Here is a 16,247-nt window from a genome sequence, read left to right on the forward strand (position 1 = left end):
ACTGAGAACCAAAAATATCCAGCCAACAGTGTCCTGTGGGAATCGTCCTGTGTCCATTTATCAACACAAAGTGTGCAGCTACAGATGAGCTGTCTCTGACTTTTACAATCTGACATTTACAATCTGACATTTACAAGGTGGAGCAACAAGTTAGGTGTCTCTAACAGAGTGGACAGTGAGTGGACATATTGTTTTTAAAACTCTAGCGCCACTACTGTGTCTGATCTACTCATACCCAATCAACACACACTAACACACTACCACCACGTCAGTGTCACTGCAGAGCTGAGAATGATCCACCACCCAAATCATACTTGCTCTGTGGGGGCCCTGACCATTGAAGAGCAGGGTGAAATGGAGATATAAAATATGCAGAAAAAGAGGTTGACTACAGTCTTTGATCATAGTATTACAAAGTGCTCCTGTAAGGACAGTGGAGCTGATAAAATGGACAATGAGTGTAGATACAAGGTAGACGTTCCTAATCCAGTGATTGTTCAGTGCTTAACCTTATAACACCCAGCATAAAACTGTTAATAATTTATGATTTCATGCATGACACATTGAGTTTTTGTACACAAAAAAACACACTGTTGTTTTGTAACCAGATTTTACAAAGTCGTGTGCATTTGTTTTATAAATTATTAGGTGTAAGTGTTTCACTCAACAATGCTGGATACCATAAGTTAATATGTATGACAAATAAAACATCATTAAAATATTTATAAAGCTTTATTAATACAATATTCACAAGAAGTGTTTTATTCTTCCACTAAAACATGAAGAATGGGTGCACTTTTAGCAGAATGAAGATGCGTATAGTTCATGTTGCCTAGGGCTGATAGCATCCAGTGCCAAAATCAATTCAGTAGAGTCTCCTCTGCCTTTCCTTGAGTTCTGTTTTCCTCCCCCTCTGCAGTTCCATGTAATGGGAATCTTACAGAGAGGCGAGGCACCATACTCTCCCCCGGCTTCCCGGAGCCCTACGGGAATACCCTGAACTGTGTGTGGAAAATCGCCGTCACCGAAGGAGCTGGGATCCAGGCAAGTACCAAAAAGATTCACTCCACAACTGAAAAGCAATAAAGCCACAGCCGTACGACTGGAGTATATTTCATCTTAGAGACACCCGCCCCACTGCTGAATTACACCGCCTAATTTTAGAGTTGTGAAATAGGCTCGGTACAGATGGCGGAGCAGTAAATAGCATGAGGATATTTTAGATGCAGTTGCTTAGAGCCGAGCTTTGGCAGGATCATTCAGTAGTGACCAAAAAGACACAAACAATAACAATGCATCACCTCACACTGATGCATATCAAATATGATCTTAAATTCTGAATATGTTATAATAATAATGCTACCACCAGCAGCAGTCCATGATTACTCATGGTAATAAGCTGTAGCACTTCCCATGAGTCTGTTTATGAATGAATTCATAAGATATTATATGGCAAACATAATACTTTAAAAATGCAGTCCTGTATATTTGCTCTTGAGCCGTTAGTTACATACATCAAACTTCATAATGCTATAGTATGTTATTGTAAATGCGTTGTAATATTTGTTCCTAAAAACACTGTATTAGCATTTTGTGTTGTATTAGTTTCCTTTTTTTTTTTTTAAATAAAAGGATATTAAAATATGTTATGCAACCTGGCATCATAGAATCGTTACTCTTGGTTTGTGTTTTTAATTATATGGGTTTCTAAATTAAATCCATTTTGGACATATATGGAGTATGTCATCTTAATTTTATTTTCAGCATGTTACTGTAGCATGTTTAACATCACACATTAACACTGCTAAGCTGCATTAGCTCTTCTTCTTCTTGCCTGGTTTTGTCCCAGATCCAAGTCATGAGTTTCGCCACAGAGCACAACTGGGACTCCTTGGAGATCTATGATGGCGGCGACATGACCGCTCCGAAGCTCGGCAGCTTTTCAGGTGCGTGTGTTCTTCATTAAGCACTTTTTAATGGCTTGTTCCAACAGTCAGTCCATTAGGCCGACACCACTCTGCCAGCACATGGTGACAGCGCTCGTCTCCACATTGTGTCATTTTTCCAAGCTCATTATTTTTTTATATCACAATAAAAGCCCGTAGCCGGTCTCTCCCTCTGATTTTATGCCCTTGAAATGGTGGAAGTAGCGAAGTTGGGAGCGGGCCAAGGCCACCCCCGTGCCATCCTCTACACAACAGATGAATGCCCTCATTTAAAAGTTGGACGAATAGCGGTATCCATTCCAGAGACCTTTTGGGATCCAGTTGGCAGCTCACGATGCTTTCTCGCCGTCCCAATTAATTACAGCAACAAGATTCCCACAACTAAACAGCTGTGTGCATTTAATTGAAAGCCTGGATGTTATGACTGCTGCAAACAATGCCATTAGTGTACGTGTCATTAATTTCATTATGCATATAGAGTATTTTAGTGTTAACTGCCCATTCAGTGGAGTAAAAGATTGTCTGAATCATCCTGTGTGATTTCACGGTAGCCCATCATTTTTAAAAATCTCTTTATGTATTTAGTCTTTTCATGCCATAAATAAGCTAATTATTTTAAACAGAAACACACTTTTTTCAGTCTAGGAGCCATTTTGTGCTATTGGTACAAAAGCCCTTATTGCCAGATTTTATGAGTATAACTTGAAAATGCCAGCTTCAGTTTACATTGAGTAAAATGATAGAATAAATGTGTAAAAAGAATAATTTTGCATTTGCTTTCAGAATTTTAGTATATTTTAATGCCAATGAGAGTGCAACCCAGTTTTACAAAATGAAAGAAATAATATATATATATTAAAAATGGTCAAAAATCAATTCATGCATTAAAAAGGAAGTATATGTCTACATTTCATTGTTGTACAACATATTTATCTTGTAATGCTACAGAGAGAGAGACAAGTTTTTTCCTCCTACTTTCTCCCGATGGAGAGATTTGTGGCCAGGCCTGAAGCAGCACTTTCAACAAGTCCACGCTGAACTCAGCTCCAGCGCTACGTTAGCACTCTAGTGAAAGGTCACTCGGCTGGGGAGCACCAGCAGCTTCTGGCTACTTTCAGCCTAGCATGATTTCCTGCTCTGCTTTCTCTCCCCACTACCCCAGTTTTCCCAGAACACACGCTCATCACCACGCCACCCACTCAGCACCCACCCTGGAAACAGCTCATAGTGTATTAGAATTCTCCTGATCCACGCCTGTGATCCTGCTAGCTCATATCAGTGTCAAAACAGCAGTTTTTCATTGATGTGTCTAAATTAGCCTGACCACGTTTTATTAAATAACAGCCTCCTAACTTGAAAATCCGTTTGTGGATTGACAGAGTTGGTGACACCCTCAGGGTCTTGTGTGGAAACCCTCAGGGTCTTCTTTGAACACCCGATGGAATTATTATTTTTTTTCCCCTCACCTCTTTGGTTTCTAGGTAGATATAGCCAAGCAAGTTCCTCCATTGGTTTGGTATCTGAATGTTTTCCTTGTGTGGGTCTTCCATAGTGATGGCGTAAAATGAGAGCCTAACATTGAAAATATTTGGATGGCCCCATCAGATATGGTTTTTGGTGGACTGTTTAAAACAAACTTACCCCTCGTCCATCATCTGTCTGCCTAGCCTTTTTGTCTTGAGCCTGCTTTCTCATCACAATCAGCCGTTTCATTCTACCTCTAGTCACAAATCCATTAGTATAATACCCTTAATTAAACTGTCAGATATGTTTTGTGTTCCTGTCTCCCCTTTCTTTTCATACAGGATTAATTGCAGCTCATCACATCCCAATTCAATTATTATTGTGCAAGGCCCTCTTTTTTTGTTATTGTTCGAATATATATATATATATATATATATATATATGTATGTGTGTGTGTGTGTGTGTGTGTAATTACATACCTATTTGTTATGGCTTGCTATGATATATTTACATACTGGAACACATTACATTAAATAATATTATTTGTTTGTCTTTTTAGACAGATTTGTCTTAATAGTCATATTTTAGGGTGCAAAGCATGTGACTATATAAATTTAAATGACATTGAAACAGTAATTTCATTGCTTCCATTGAAACTGAAGAATATCTTAAAGGGGCATTCCATCTACAAATGTATTACAACATTATGTGATTCCTCACAACGAAAATGGTTTGGAGGAATTCAGGCTATTGTCACTGTGAAATGAGATCAGAATGCATTAGCTAGTTGTGAGATTTATATTACCCATCTACTTTATTAGAAATCTCATGGCACTCATAGTGTTATTATCATCTCATTCCATTATACACAGTGTATGTTTTGCAGCCAGAACTTTTATATGGAAATTTTGTCGGGTTTGTTGGCCTTTGGTGACATTCACTTCCCTATCTCAAACTGCTGAGTCACCCCACTGCCAATTCGCTGCTGGTTTATTTCCCAGCTACAGCAGATAATTAAGCTGGCTTGGAAAAGTCATCTCACTGTTTTTTCTGTCATCGTCTTATCAATCTTACCCTTGTTCCGGCCTTTTTTTTCTCCTGTAATTTTCAGGCTACTGTCAACAAGCTTTTTAATATCCTTTTTTATATCATGTATACTCATATTTACATATTTCAAGCTAAAACCACAAAACATGCTACACTATTCTTGTATTCATTCCGGCATCCTTTTATTAACCTTTCTTGTCATTGTTCATATTGATTTATAATATAAGTGTGTGTGCATGTATGTATGTATATATGTATGTATATATAAAGTACACATACACACACACACACCTGCTTTTCAGCATGTCCTACACGGCTGCATGTCCTACACAGTTTTGCAAGAGCATAAGCTGTCACACAGGTGTTGGGTGGTTCTATATTACTCCAGAGAACACAGTCCACTGCTCTATAGCCCAAAACATGCGGCTTTAAACCCCACTTATCTTAATATTTGTTTTGGACATGTCGACCCAGGACAGCTAAGTGCCAATCAAATTGTCTGAAAACATCTGGATGGGGATAGGAATATCTCAATTTTTAACTAGATACGTGTGGACAAAGTCTGGTTGTCATTGGCAACATCTGGGACTGGCATTAGTGGGGCAAACCTACGGTGACCAAGAAAACCCAAACGCACATCAAATGAAAACAAGCTGAAAAACAACAACACCTGGGCTTCATTTAACAAATGAGATGCAAGTTCAGAGAACAAATGAAAGTTCTGAAATTCAATGCAAGCTGAGAAAACAAATGCAAGCTCAAAATGGTTACCTAGTCTTCCTTTAATTAATTTGCAATGACTATTAACAAGCCAGGTCATTACACAAATATTTTTTTCTTTTTTACTGTGACACACAAACCCTAACTCTAGCACACACTGTGCTGTGTTAATGCACTCTTTGAAATTTACTAAATGCCAATGTCAGGGTTCCTTACTTCTAACTTGCTATGGTAATATACTTTTCATCCACCCAAATTTCTCCCCAATTTAGTCATTCCCAATAGCACTCATTAACTGGGACTTCCCCAGTCACACAGCGTTAAAGACACTGGGTGGGTAAAGGTACATGTTTCCTCTGAGACTTCTTTAAGCACAACATCATCAGGGAGCTCAAAAGCTTACAGAAGAACACTAACTTCCAAACCTGCCTTGTTAGCTAATGGATGCCCACATTGGCCTGTGTCACATGAATGTTGGTGAGAGGAGGAGTGGGAGGGCCATTCCACCCAAAGTGAGTGAGGCTATTGTAATCTCTTAGAATTGAAAGCTGTGTTCCAAAGCCTAGGCTGTAGCCAAGCTTGAGTTAGTTTACCTTGTAAACAGTAAAATAATTAATTATTTAAAATATTTTTCTCTATACTCTATTTATTCAATAAGCTTACTGGCATATTAAGGTACCATTGAACATATATATTTTATTTATTAGTATAGTATTTTTAATCTTAGTTTAAATGAACCTAATTGAAGTGAACATTAATACCATTTTTATATGGTATTATATTGCAGAATGATATTAATAAGCCAATACAACTTATTTTAACTTACAGTCATATTAATGCTTCGAGGCAGATAAGACCTTGCATGTGACGTCACGATGCAGCCTGCTTGGGCCGTTCTATTTTGTGACCTATGAAGACTCTTAGGACAGTCCTATTGAAGAAACATCCTACCTCGGCTGCAGCCTAGGCTTTGGAACGCAGCTACAATGTCCCAGTGATAGAGCCTATATATAAACAGTTATATTACTCAGGAGCCATGCTTAAATGAGATTGGATGTTCTTCTAGATCAGGGATGCCCAATCTTTTCTGACTACAGGTCCAGTATTTCCAGAAGACTGAATTATGGGAATTATGATGTACCTTTAGGGGCAATAGTTGATGGCTGAGTTGTATGGAGTACTTCAATTTGCCAACAGTGTGTGGGGCCTTTTCATGTAATTTGTTTTGTTTTATTGGACGGATTCTCAAGCAGGCTTCCAAGTAATCATCAGTGAGTGTGGACCCATGTTTGGACTTAATTATTTTCCTGTGGGAAAAGGCTGATTCACATTATTTAAATGTGGATTTATCGACCAGGTTGCACAGTGCAGTCAACTGGTTGATTGTGATCAAAGTATTGGGCAGTTCCTGTTCTATTTCTCTCACAATGTACTCTATGAAGCCTTTTAGAGTCAAAGCAGTTTGTGAAATTGTTTATAGGGTCACACATTTGGAACACTCCCTGTATATGGCATTAGTCCATCACAGGGTATTACACACTCACAGATTCACACCTCACAAAACACTCTTAAAAATAATGATGCTACAAAAGCTTCTTTGAGCAATGCCATAAACCTTTAAAAGAAGTTTCACACAATCTCTTTGCATCTTTTAAGTTCGAGTGGTATTTTTGATTGGAAAAAAATACTGTTGTTTATAAGTGGAAGAAGTTTAACTTGTCTATAAATTTTCATTCATTGTTTGAATGGTCAGAAACTCATTTGTAACAACAGTCATTTAATTTTGTAACATTTCTGGTAATGAAGGTAGCCATCTCCTGAATTTGGAGACATTTCCACCATAAGCAATCAGAAAAAGCAAAAGTAAGTTTATATTATCCACCTATGGAGCAGGAATGGAGCAGTATCCTCATCTCAGTTCATGCTTGTCAATGTTTGGAGGTCTCTCTGTTGTTTAAAATCTCCTGATGCCATTTCTCTTCCACGAGTAGAGAAATGTCACTTATGTCATTTACAGTCACTGGGACACATCCTGGGAAACATCTTCAGATATTTATGAAAAGTATAACTGTTTTTTAAAAAAAAAAACTTTTCTTGGCCTTGTTTTCTTAAATAAGTCACAGCTCGTTTTATTTTTGTGGTTATATATCAAACAATAGCTTTTGCCCCACTACTTTAAGAGGTGCCTCACCTTTGTAGTGAATAATATCTTGGTGGATTTTTAAATATGTGGTTTGTTTCTGCTTCTGTTTTGTGCCAAGCTTCTTGGCCAGGCATAATATCAGCCTCTTGCCAATTGCGTGATTGATAGGCGAAACACATATATGCTATTTATTGCTCTTTTAAGGTCGTCTCGAAGGACACACATGGGCATGCCCTTTCCTTACAGAAATTAACACAGCTTAAATGTAGTGTGAAGCCTTGGAGGAAGTGTTTACCTCAGTGCAGTGAAGGAAGAACACTCTTCACTTCATCTCATGAAAGGAACACCCACTCTAAAGCTGTTCATCGCTAATAGAGGTATTTCCTTAGAGGTATATCCTTGTCATAACAATTGCTGCTGGCATCTAATGTAATGCAGTGCTCTAAATGTACCATATTCAATCCGGCAAAATCTATTTAGGCTCATCGCACGCTCATCTGACAGGCCTAAGAAAGGCGGCAGATTGCCGTCTAGCTAATGGAAATGAAGGAGTGCTGAATAGCCGGACACTGGTTGAGCTCTATGGGGCTGTCAAACCTCATCCAGAAATTATTAGTCAAGTCATTCAAGCGCAAAGGAGCGTTTTTCAGGCTTCAGTCATCAGTCTAATGCACTGGGACTAATACATGCCTACTACTGACTAGAACAGCATGAGTCATTCTGTCACAAAGCTCTGAATAGCACAGAATACATGTCACATAGGCATAGCTTTGCTATCATTGGTCATCGCTTTTTGACTTCGGCGAGGGATGGAGTTCAGTGATGCACTTTGTTAAATTCAGGAGTCTTGTATTTACACTCATTGTCTGTTTTCATCCTGTATCTGCACTCATTTTATAAGCTCCACTTATCATATGCACTCTCTATGCACCTGCTCATTCAGCAGGGAGTGAGGGTATATGTCTCATTGGATTGGAGACTTTAATATCTATCTTTACACACTGACCCCATACTTCTTCCAATGATGTCAGTAAAACTTGGTGTAATGCTAGTCACCTGCCCCAATATAAGACATTCCATTCAGTGCTGTGCTTTTAAAAGATTTTGCTCATTGAGCATTTTTTTCGGAACTCAAGAACAGTAATAGCTTCTGTTCTTTAGTAAGGTTTTGCATTACCTGTCAGAACCGTAAGGATTTTATTGTAATCCAGCCAATAATATATTGCTGTATTTTATTCCCATGAGATATTGGATTGTCTTCCATTTACTGAAGAGAGCATGGTTTCCTTACTCCAGATTTCAATTCTGTGGGGCATTATACATCCTGTCACTGGCGGTACCTACTGGCTGTCACTGTAGTTGTACCCTCAAGGGCACATATTCAGTATATTTAGTTAATTGTAACATATTCTATATTAATTGTAGCTTTATAACAGTGTTGAGTCATATGCCCCATTTAAATCATGGTTGTGCCTTTAAAATTACATTTATATTTTTCCTTTAGAGACAGTAAGAGACAGTAATATACCTGCATAGTAACCCCCCCCCCCACAATACTTTTCTCTGGAGGTTTTACAAGGAGTCTTGTTTCTAATAGTAAATAAAATCACTTTAAACCACAAATTAAATGGAATGTCCACAGATATTTGTTTTTCAGCGACATCACTCAGCAGTACTGGTAATTTTTGAGAGTTTACAGCTGTGGAACACCTTCATGTGCTGCGTCTGTTTTTGACATACTGAGCTGTGGTTTATGTTGTTGGTTTTTCTTAACCATCACATCTTATTTACATTAGGCACACAGTGTTTGAAGTGTACCTGAATTCCCAAAAGGACATCAGTAAAAGAAATACAGAGGAAAAAAAAGGAGGCCGTATGGGAGACTGATTTGTTTGTTTCTGGTGAATGCTAATAATTACTCATGTACCAGGTAATATAGGTCTGAAGAAGGCTGAATTATGTCTTTCTTCTGAAGCAAGGTTGCCAGGCAATATTATAAATGATGGTATTTGCACCGTACATATGCGGTATTATATAAAACGCCACAGGCATGCAAATGCCTCAGCATGAGATTTATTAAGGCGTAAAAATGCTCACTACAAAGACAGCGTCGCAAATATGAGAAGGTTGATCACGGCCCAGACGGATATACAATCGCTGCTATTTCTGTCTGCTGCATTTCAATCAGGTCTGGAGCCACGAGAGAGCTGTCAATCAGTTCATTCGCACATTTGCGGACGGCCGTCTCCCATACAGTTCTAAGCATTTTTTTAAGAAAAGTACTGAGGCTACTTGGAGCAGAGTTAAAGTTAACTCCCCTGTTTTCCTTTGGAGCAGGATAATGATCGACTCCCCTAGAGACACAAGATGAAAGTTCTTTCATGTGAGCTTGGGTGATAGAAGGCCAGTGACAAACTTCAATTACACAAGAGCCTGTCAAAAAAAAATTATGATTTATTTTTTATTTAATTTATTTTTTTCCCCTCGCTGTCTTTTTACTTGTCTTTGGTTTGGTTTGGATGACCTCCAAACACAGCTCGCCTTTCATGAGCGAGAAGGTTTCCTGTGGCATGATTAACAGCTGCTCACCTTCTCCTGAACATCCGTCCTTCTGTAAGCGTTTGGCTAATTTGCCCAACCTTGGCCCCAAGGTTTGCTCTTTATTTTTTATCGTTTCTCGTCCTCTTTACTTTGCTCTCACACCTCTCTCTCTCTCTCTCTCTCTCTCTCTCTCTCTTGCTCTTTCTCTTTTCCTCTGTGTTGTAATGCAGGTACAACAGCCCCAGCCTTGTTGAACAGCACCTCCAACCAGCTCTACCTTCATTTCCACACAGACATCAGTGTTGTCGCCGCCGGGTTCCACCTGGAGTACAAGAGTGAGTACAGAGACCTTCTCACCACAGGAGCTTTACTGCTCCATGTCCTTAAATACTTCTCTCGCTCTTTTAAACACTCACACACACACTTTTGTCATATTCTCACGTACACTCCTGCACGTACAGGCGCACACACAAAACAGAGTTGTGTGCTCAAGTGGGCACACCAGGTGAAATATACAGTTCTCTTTTACAGGGAACAAACCAGATAATGGCATTTTACTGCACGCTCTCTGTTTATGTATGTTGAAGACAAACATTTAATGTGTCCTAATGTTTGTACAGGCCAATTTTTTAACTATTTTTTTATTCAGTCTCCTCTGTGTAGTGGATATGTACATATTTTCATTACGTAAATATTTTATTACTGGGACACACAAACCTATGCCTTCAGGTATGCTTGTCAGGATACACTAATGCACTACTGTCAAACTAAGTCAAGATTATAATATAGATATAGATTGAGCAGCTCTTTTGGATTGTAACTCTGTGTTTGTGTGTTGGTTTAGGGGGTACTGCAAGTTTGCCGCAATAACAGAGAATTTAATGTAATAATATTTTTTCTTGTATTAAAACTTTCCAAATGTTAAAAAGAAATTCTGTGTGCCTTAATGTGGAAAATAAACAGGAAAACAGTAGTAAATAAAGAAATATTAATAAGTGAGAGTGATAAAATTACTCACTAAACTTTTATGGTAATTGTAATATCAAAAGTTCTTTTAATGCCAGAAGTTCTTTTAATTCAAAGTAAAATATAAAAATATGCACAAATAAATAATTAATAAAATTCCTAAACTACAAAAGCAATCTTATGATTTTTTTTTAATCTTGTCCATTATGTCTGAAGTTATAAGGAATGTTTTAGCCAGGATAGTTTTGGAAAGGGCACACATACATTCATTGTCTCTAACCGTTTATCCAGTTCAAGGTCAATTTGGGTATAGAGCAAGGCAAGAAACAGAATGTGGAGGTGAACCAGTCACAGGGCAACACACACTCACACCTATGGACATTTTAGAGTAGCCAATCCCCTACCCATGTGTGGACTGAGGGAGGAAACCCACAGGGAGAACACACCCAACTCACAGACAGTCACCCGAGTGGGCCTCAAACCCACAACCTTCAGGATCCTGTAGCTGAATGACAGCAACTCTGCCTGCTGAGCCTCTGCACTGCCCGGCACAAATTTGACACTGCTCTAAGGTCATAGGCTATTGACATGTGTAATTGGGTTGAATTCTATGCAATAAAGACTTCTCTAGGGCACATTTTACAAATTATGCTGTCAACAAGCAGTTTTAAAGGGAGGCACGGTGGCCTGGTGGTTAGCACGTTTACCTCTCAGCGCTGGGACCTTGGGTTCAAGTCCCATTTGGGTGGAGTTTACATGTTCTCCCCGTCTCTGCGTGGGTTTCCTCCGAGGTCTCTGGTTTCCTCCCACAGTCCAAAAACATGGAGGTTAGGTGAATTGGCTTCTGTAATAACAGTCCTGATGTGAGTCAATGAGTGTGTATATGTGTGAGTGAATGTGTGTGTGCCCAGATATGGACTGGCCCTATTGCCTGACTGCCTGAAACCCTAGTGCCTGATGCAGTCCTCCAGGTGGACAGTCATTCCTGGTTGAGAGTATGCTGTGCGCATTTGACCGCCGCTTCTCGCCAGTGTGTGTGTGGATTGAGTGTTGAATGAAATGGCGAAAGAAATCTTTGGGAGGAACAAAGACTCAAAAACATGGCAGTTTATAGACACAGATCTGTACAAATAAAGAATTATTAAAAATAGAGTAAGAAGAGAATAAAGAACCATTTTGGCAAATGACATTTAAATGGGTAAAGAACCTTAAGATTGAGTGAAATATTTGAAAACTTTAAAAGTTTCTTCTCAGTCACACATCTCTTAAACAAACATGGTTTTTAATAGAACCAAACATGTTTCTACTATAGCATTGCTGAAATAACCATTTATAGCCCTTTTTTTAAAGAATTTATGAATGATGAGCAGGAATCCTGAAGTATGTTCTGGGCGACATATGGTTGCTATCTCATGGTCAAAGCTGGCCAGACGACAGGCAGGTGAGGACACCCCCTGTTTCTTTCACCAGGATCTTTCACCAGCATCAGTAGTTCCGCTTGGCAGAAGAACATACAGAGAGGTCTAATATTTGATTCCGGGTGACTGAACATTATAAGAATAATTTGGGTTTGAGTTGTAGCTCTGGCAGTCCTGATTAGAAGAGTGTAATTATAAAGGAAGGGCTAGAAGGGCACAGACATGAGGGCTTCCAAAGATATCAACAACCCTGTGCTCCACTGTCAACAAACCCGAGTGATCGTGAGAGAGCAGAGGGAAGACAGCACTAACGTATGATTACCACAATTCTCTATGTCAAAGAACTCCTAGATATGTACATTTTATCTAATGTGAACCTAATGATCAAATGTCTGACTACAAATGTAGGTTTTTAACCTAGACTTAAAGGCTGGAAGGTTATTTCAAAGTTTGGAGGCTCTAAATAAAAAAAAGTCTCTGCCCCCTGGAGTAGATTTAATAATTTTAGACACAAACAGGCAGCCAACACCTTGTGATATATGTAGGTGAGATGGTTCATAATACGACATAAGTTCACTCAGTTACTGAGGGGCAAAGTCATTTATAGCTATATATGTCAACAGCAGAAGTGTGTAATCTATTCTGAATTTGGTTGGCAGCCAGTGTAGGTCCAGTAGTCAAAATTGCTAATTATTTTAAGGACTCTGGCTGCAGTGCTCTGGAGTTTATTCAGGCACATCACATTGGAACATCACATTTACGGTATTGTCGTAGTACAACCTGAAAGTGATAAAGGCATGAACTAATTTTTCTGCATCCTCCACTGACATGGCAATACTCAGGTTAGCCTTTGCAATATTTCGTAGTTAATGTAATGCTGTTATAGTTATATTACTTTTGTTTGTCAAATGACAGATTAAAGTCAGATGTGATGCCAAGATATGCCTGATATAATAAGATAAATAATATAAAACCGTGTCATTAGCCTAACCGTGAAAGTTAATGCCACATTTATGGATAACATTCCCTAGTTGCAACAGGTAGAATGAAAATAAGTATTGGTCCTAAAACAGAACCTTGTGGTACCCCATATTTAACATTCCTGATGATACTCCATACAAACTGATAGCGATTAGTTACCAATTACGATCTAACTCAGCTAGCTTTACTCCTGTAGCCCCAATTATATGACATAGGCTGCCTAGTAAAATGTTGTGATCTATAGTATCAAATGCTGCACTCAGGCTGAATAAAACCAACAGGGATATGTAACCTTGTTCAGAGAATAATAAGAGGCCATTTACAGTTTTCACCAGTGCTGTCTCTGTGCTGTGATAAGGCCTGAATCTTGACTGGAATTTTTCAAACATGTAATTCATATGCAAATGCAGAACTAATTGTTGAGCCACAGCTTTTCCTAAAGTCTTGGACATAAAATGAAGATTTGAAACATGTCTACAGTTTGACTGCTCACAGGGATCAAGATCTAGTTTATGGATCAAAGGATTAATCACCGTTAATATAAATGCTTTTGGTACATAGCCAAAGCTGAGAGATGAGTTTATTATCCAGAATAGGGGTTCAGCTATTTCTGGTAATATGTTTTTGAGTCAACTTGTAGGGACATGGTCTAATATGAAGGTTGATGGACGAAATAAGTTTAACTAGGTTCGAGAAATAGACTAAAGGAATATATCCTTCATGCTGTAGTTACACTTCATTCAGGATCTGCATTAGCAACAGTTGTGGTTAATTGTATGGTATTTTGTAATTGTGTTTTTATTATTGTTTTATTGTTTATTATTGTATTTATTTATTTATTTAGTCTATAGCCTTCAGTTTTTTTATTGAAAACATTCATATAATCATTATTGTTACGTGTTGTTGGTATCTGAGGGTTGGTCTTTAAATGATTCATAGTGTAGAAATTATACTAAACCGTAATCTGTGACTATTTTCATTATTTTTAATCAAGGAATACAGGAAAACTCATTGTGCTGAGGAAGTCCTTGAAAAAAGACTTCTAATTTAGCTTACCAACATTTACTCCTTAACTTTTGAACAGTTTGTTTCAGGGCACAGTGATGTAGTACGTATAGAAACTGATAAATTTGGAATTATCAAATTATCTAACCTCCTGTCTGTGGAGGATGGTACAAGACCCTGTTTTAGTACTTAAACACAACAAACCCTATAAGTAAATTTTTTTGGTGAAGAACCAGGAACTGAGTACATGTACGATAGGCTTGTGATGTACATGTCAATAAGGGATGGGTCCATTTAATTTAGTTTAGTTTGTTCATAACAGTGTCCCTTTTGTTATATTGTAATTGCTAAAAATATATTTTAGAGATAAATGACAGTTCTGTAGGCTGACATTTCTAGACTAAGCACACTGGTTCTGAAAGCTTCTTAAATGCTGGTGACATTTTTTGCAGAGAGCTGTCAATGGAAGTCATTTTCCAGAGTGGTGTCTTGGTCTTGCCTCTGATAAACTATATGTTCAAACATTTGTAGACCCAGATTTTCAAATGCGCTTTTATGATTTCTGTAGAAAAGCACAAAATGACATGGGAAGTTCTGAAGCAGCTGCCGTTGAGCTTAAAGTCACCATGCTCAATTTCAATGTAGAGCAGTGGAACTGGGTTCTCTGGAAAGATTGAGAACTTTCCTGTACTTTTGGCATGAGCAGGAATGGTTGTTATCCAGAACAAAGCATCTAAATTCAGTACCTGACTTCCATAATGCTCTTATGCTGAATGCAATCAACCCTTCACAACAACGACCTCTAGTTGTCTAGATGGTTGGCTTCTAGTCAGAAGAATAGAGGCAGGAACTCCCTGTTGATCATTAATACTCCTGACTGGCATATCCTTGCTATCAGGAGATGTGTTGTCAGACACTTTGGGCTGTATAGTGTAGCATCAGGGCTTCTCCCTCTCCTAAGTGTGTGTGTAGGTATATGGCGGATGTTTTTTTGTCCACTCGGCCCTGATGTACGCCACCTCTCTTAATTCGCTGCCCACATCTGCCCATTTGTCTATTTCTATCCTCCGGTCCACTCACCTGGACAGTCCAATTTGTCTGCCTCTCCGCCTGCATCCATTTAGAGCACTGGTCAGTGGCTAGTGGCTAAAACAGCACAGAGTAGAGTGATGCCCCCGTCCAAAAGAGCATTAAGCACTTCCCTTATCTTAATGCCTGCCATTGTGCCTATCAGGTAGCTCCGAAAATACCGCAGGAATCTTTCACTCCTCCGCCTCTCTGCGCTAAATCACCATAAATAAGTGAACTCTAAAGGCGTCCCAGAGTTATGGCGCACTCTGTCAAGGGAGAGTCCAATTAGGCCCCGAAACTGGTGGTGTAATGGCCCATGGTGGTACAATAATAACAATCAGCTCAGCTGTGATAGTGGCTCGCTTCAGCATCCCAACTTGGGATAAAATGTCAGGTCTGAATTACTGACCACAACGTCTATTATGATTCCCAAACAGAACTGCTATTAGCTCAGAAATAGTTGTACTTTGATACAGTCAGCTTGCGCCCCATTTGTGCCCCTTTCTCATCCGCTGACCGCTCTGGCCTTGTTTGTTTGTCTGCAGTGTGTAATATGGGAGTGACCAGAGGGACATTCATATTACTCCAGCCCTCATCAATTTGTGTGGCTGATATTTATTTTATGTTTAATTATTTCTTTTTAACAGTTGAATTGTCAAGCTGATTTATATTTGCTTGTATTAAAGCAACAGAAGACAAATCACACTTTGCATACAATATGAACATGCTAATATTAATCAGGATTTCAGTCAGAATCTTTTATCCTGAAGTACCAGAAGTAATTAAATGTTGGTGCAAGTATTGAATTAAAAGGAAAAACAATAAACACGATATATTTCTTAATTTTATGCATCATATTTATGCAATTAAAAACACAGGACATTAACAACCCATGAGAAATAAGATAATGTGCATTGTGCACCCTGTCTAGGGTGTGTTCCTTCC

At 38.7% G+C, this 16,247-nt stretch overlaps 1 protein-coding gene across 1 annotated transcript in view; it reads left to right on the top strand.

The window, feature by feature from the left end:
• The window catches only part of csmd1a (CUB and Sushi multiple domains 1a), a 603,150-nt gene that overhangs the window by 498,542 nt on the left and 88,361 nt on the right, over positions 1–16,247 (top strand). The window contains exons 35-37 of the mRNA XM_066678438.1: positions 920–1,044; positions 1,850–1,946; positions 10,092–10,196. Of these exons, the coding sequence (XP_066534535.1) occupies positions 920–1,044; positions 1,850–1,946; positions 10,092–10,196 (327 nt within the window). The remainder of the gene's footprint in view (positions 1–919; positions 1,045–1,849; positions 1,947–10,091; positions 10,197–16,247) is intronic.

Source organism: Hoplias malabaricus, chromosome 8, assembly GCF_029633855.1.
Source record: "Hoplias malabaricus isolate fHopMal1 chromosome 8, fHopMal1.hap1, whole genome shotgun sequence".
In the NCBI taxonomy this organism is placed as follows: Eukaryota; Metazoa; Chordata; class Actinopteri; order Characiformes; family Erythrinidae; genus Hoplias; species Hoplias malabaricus.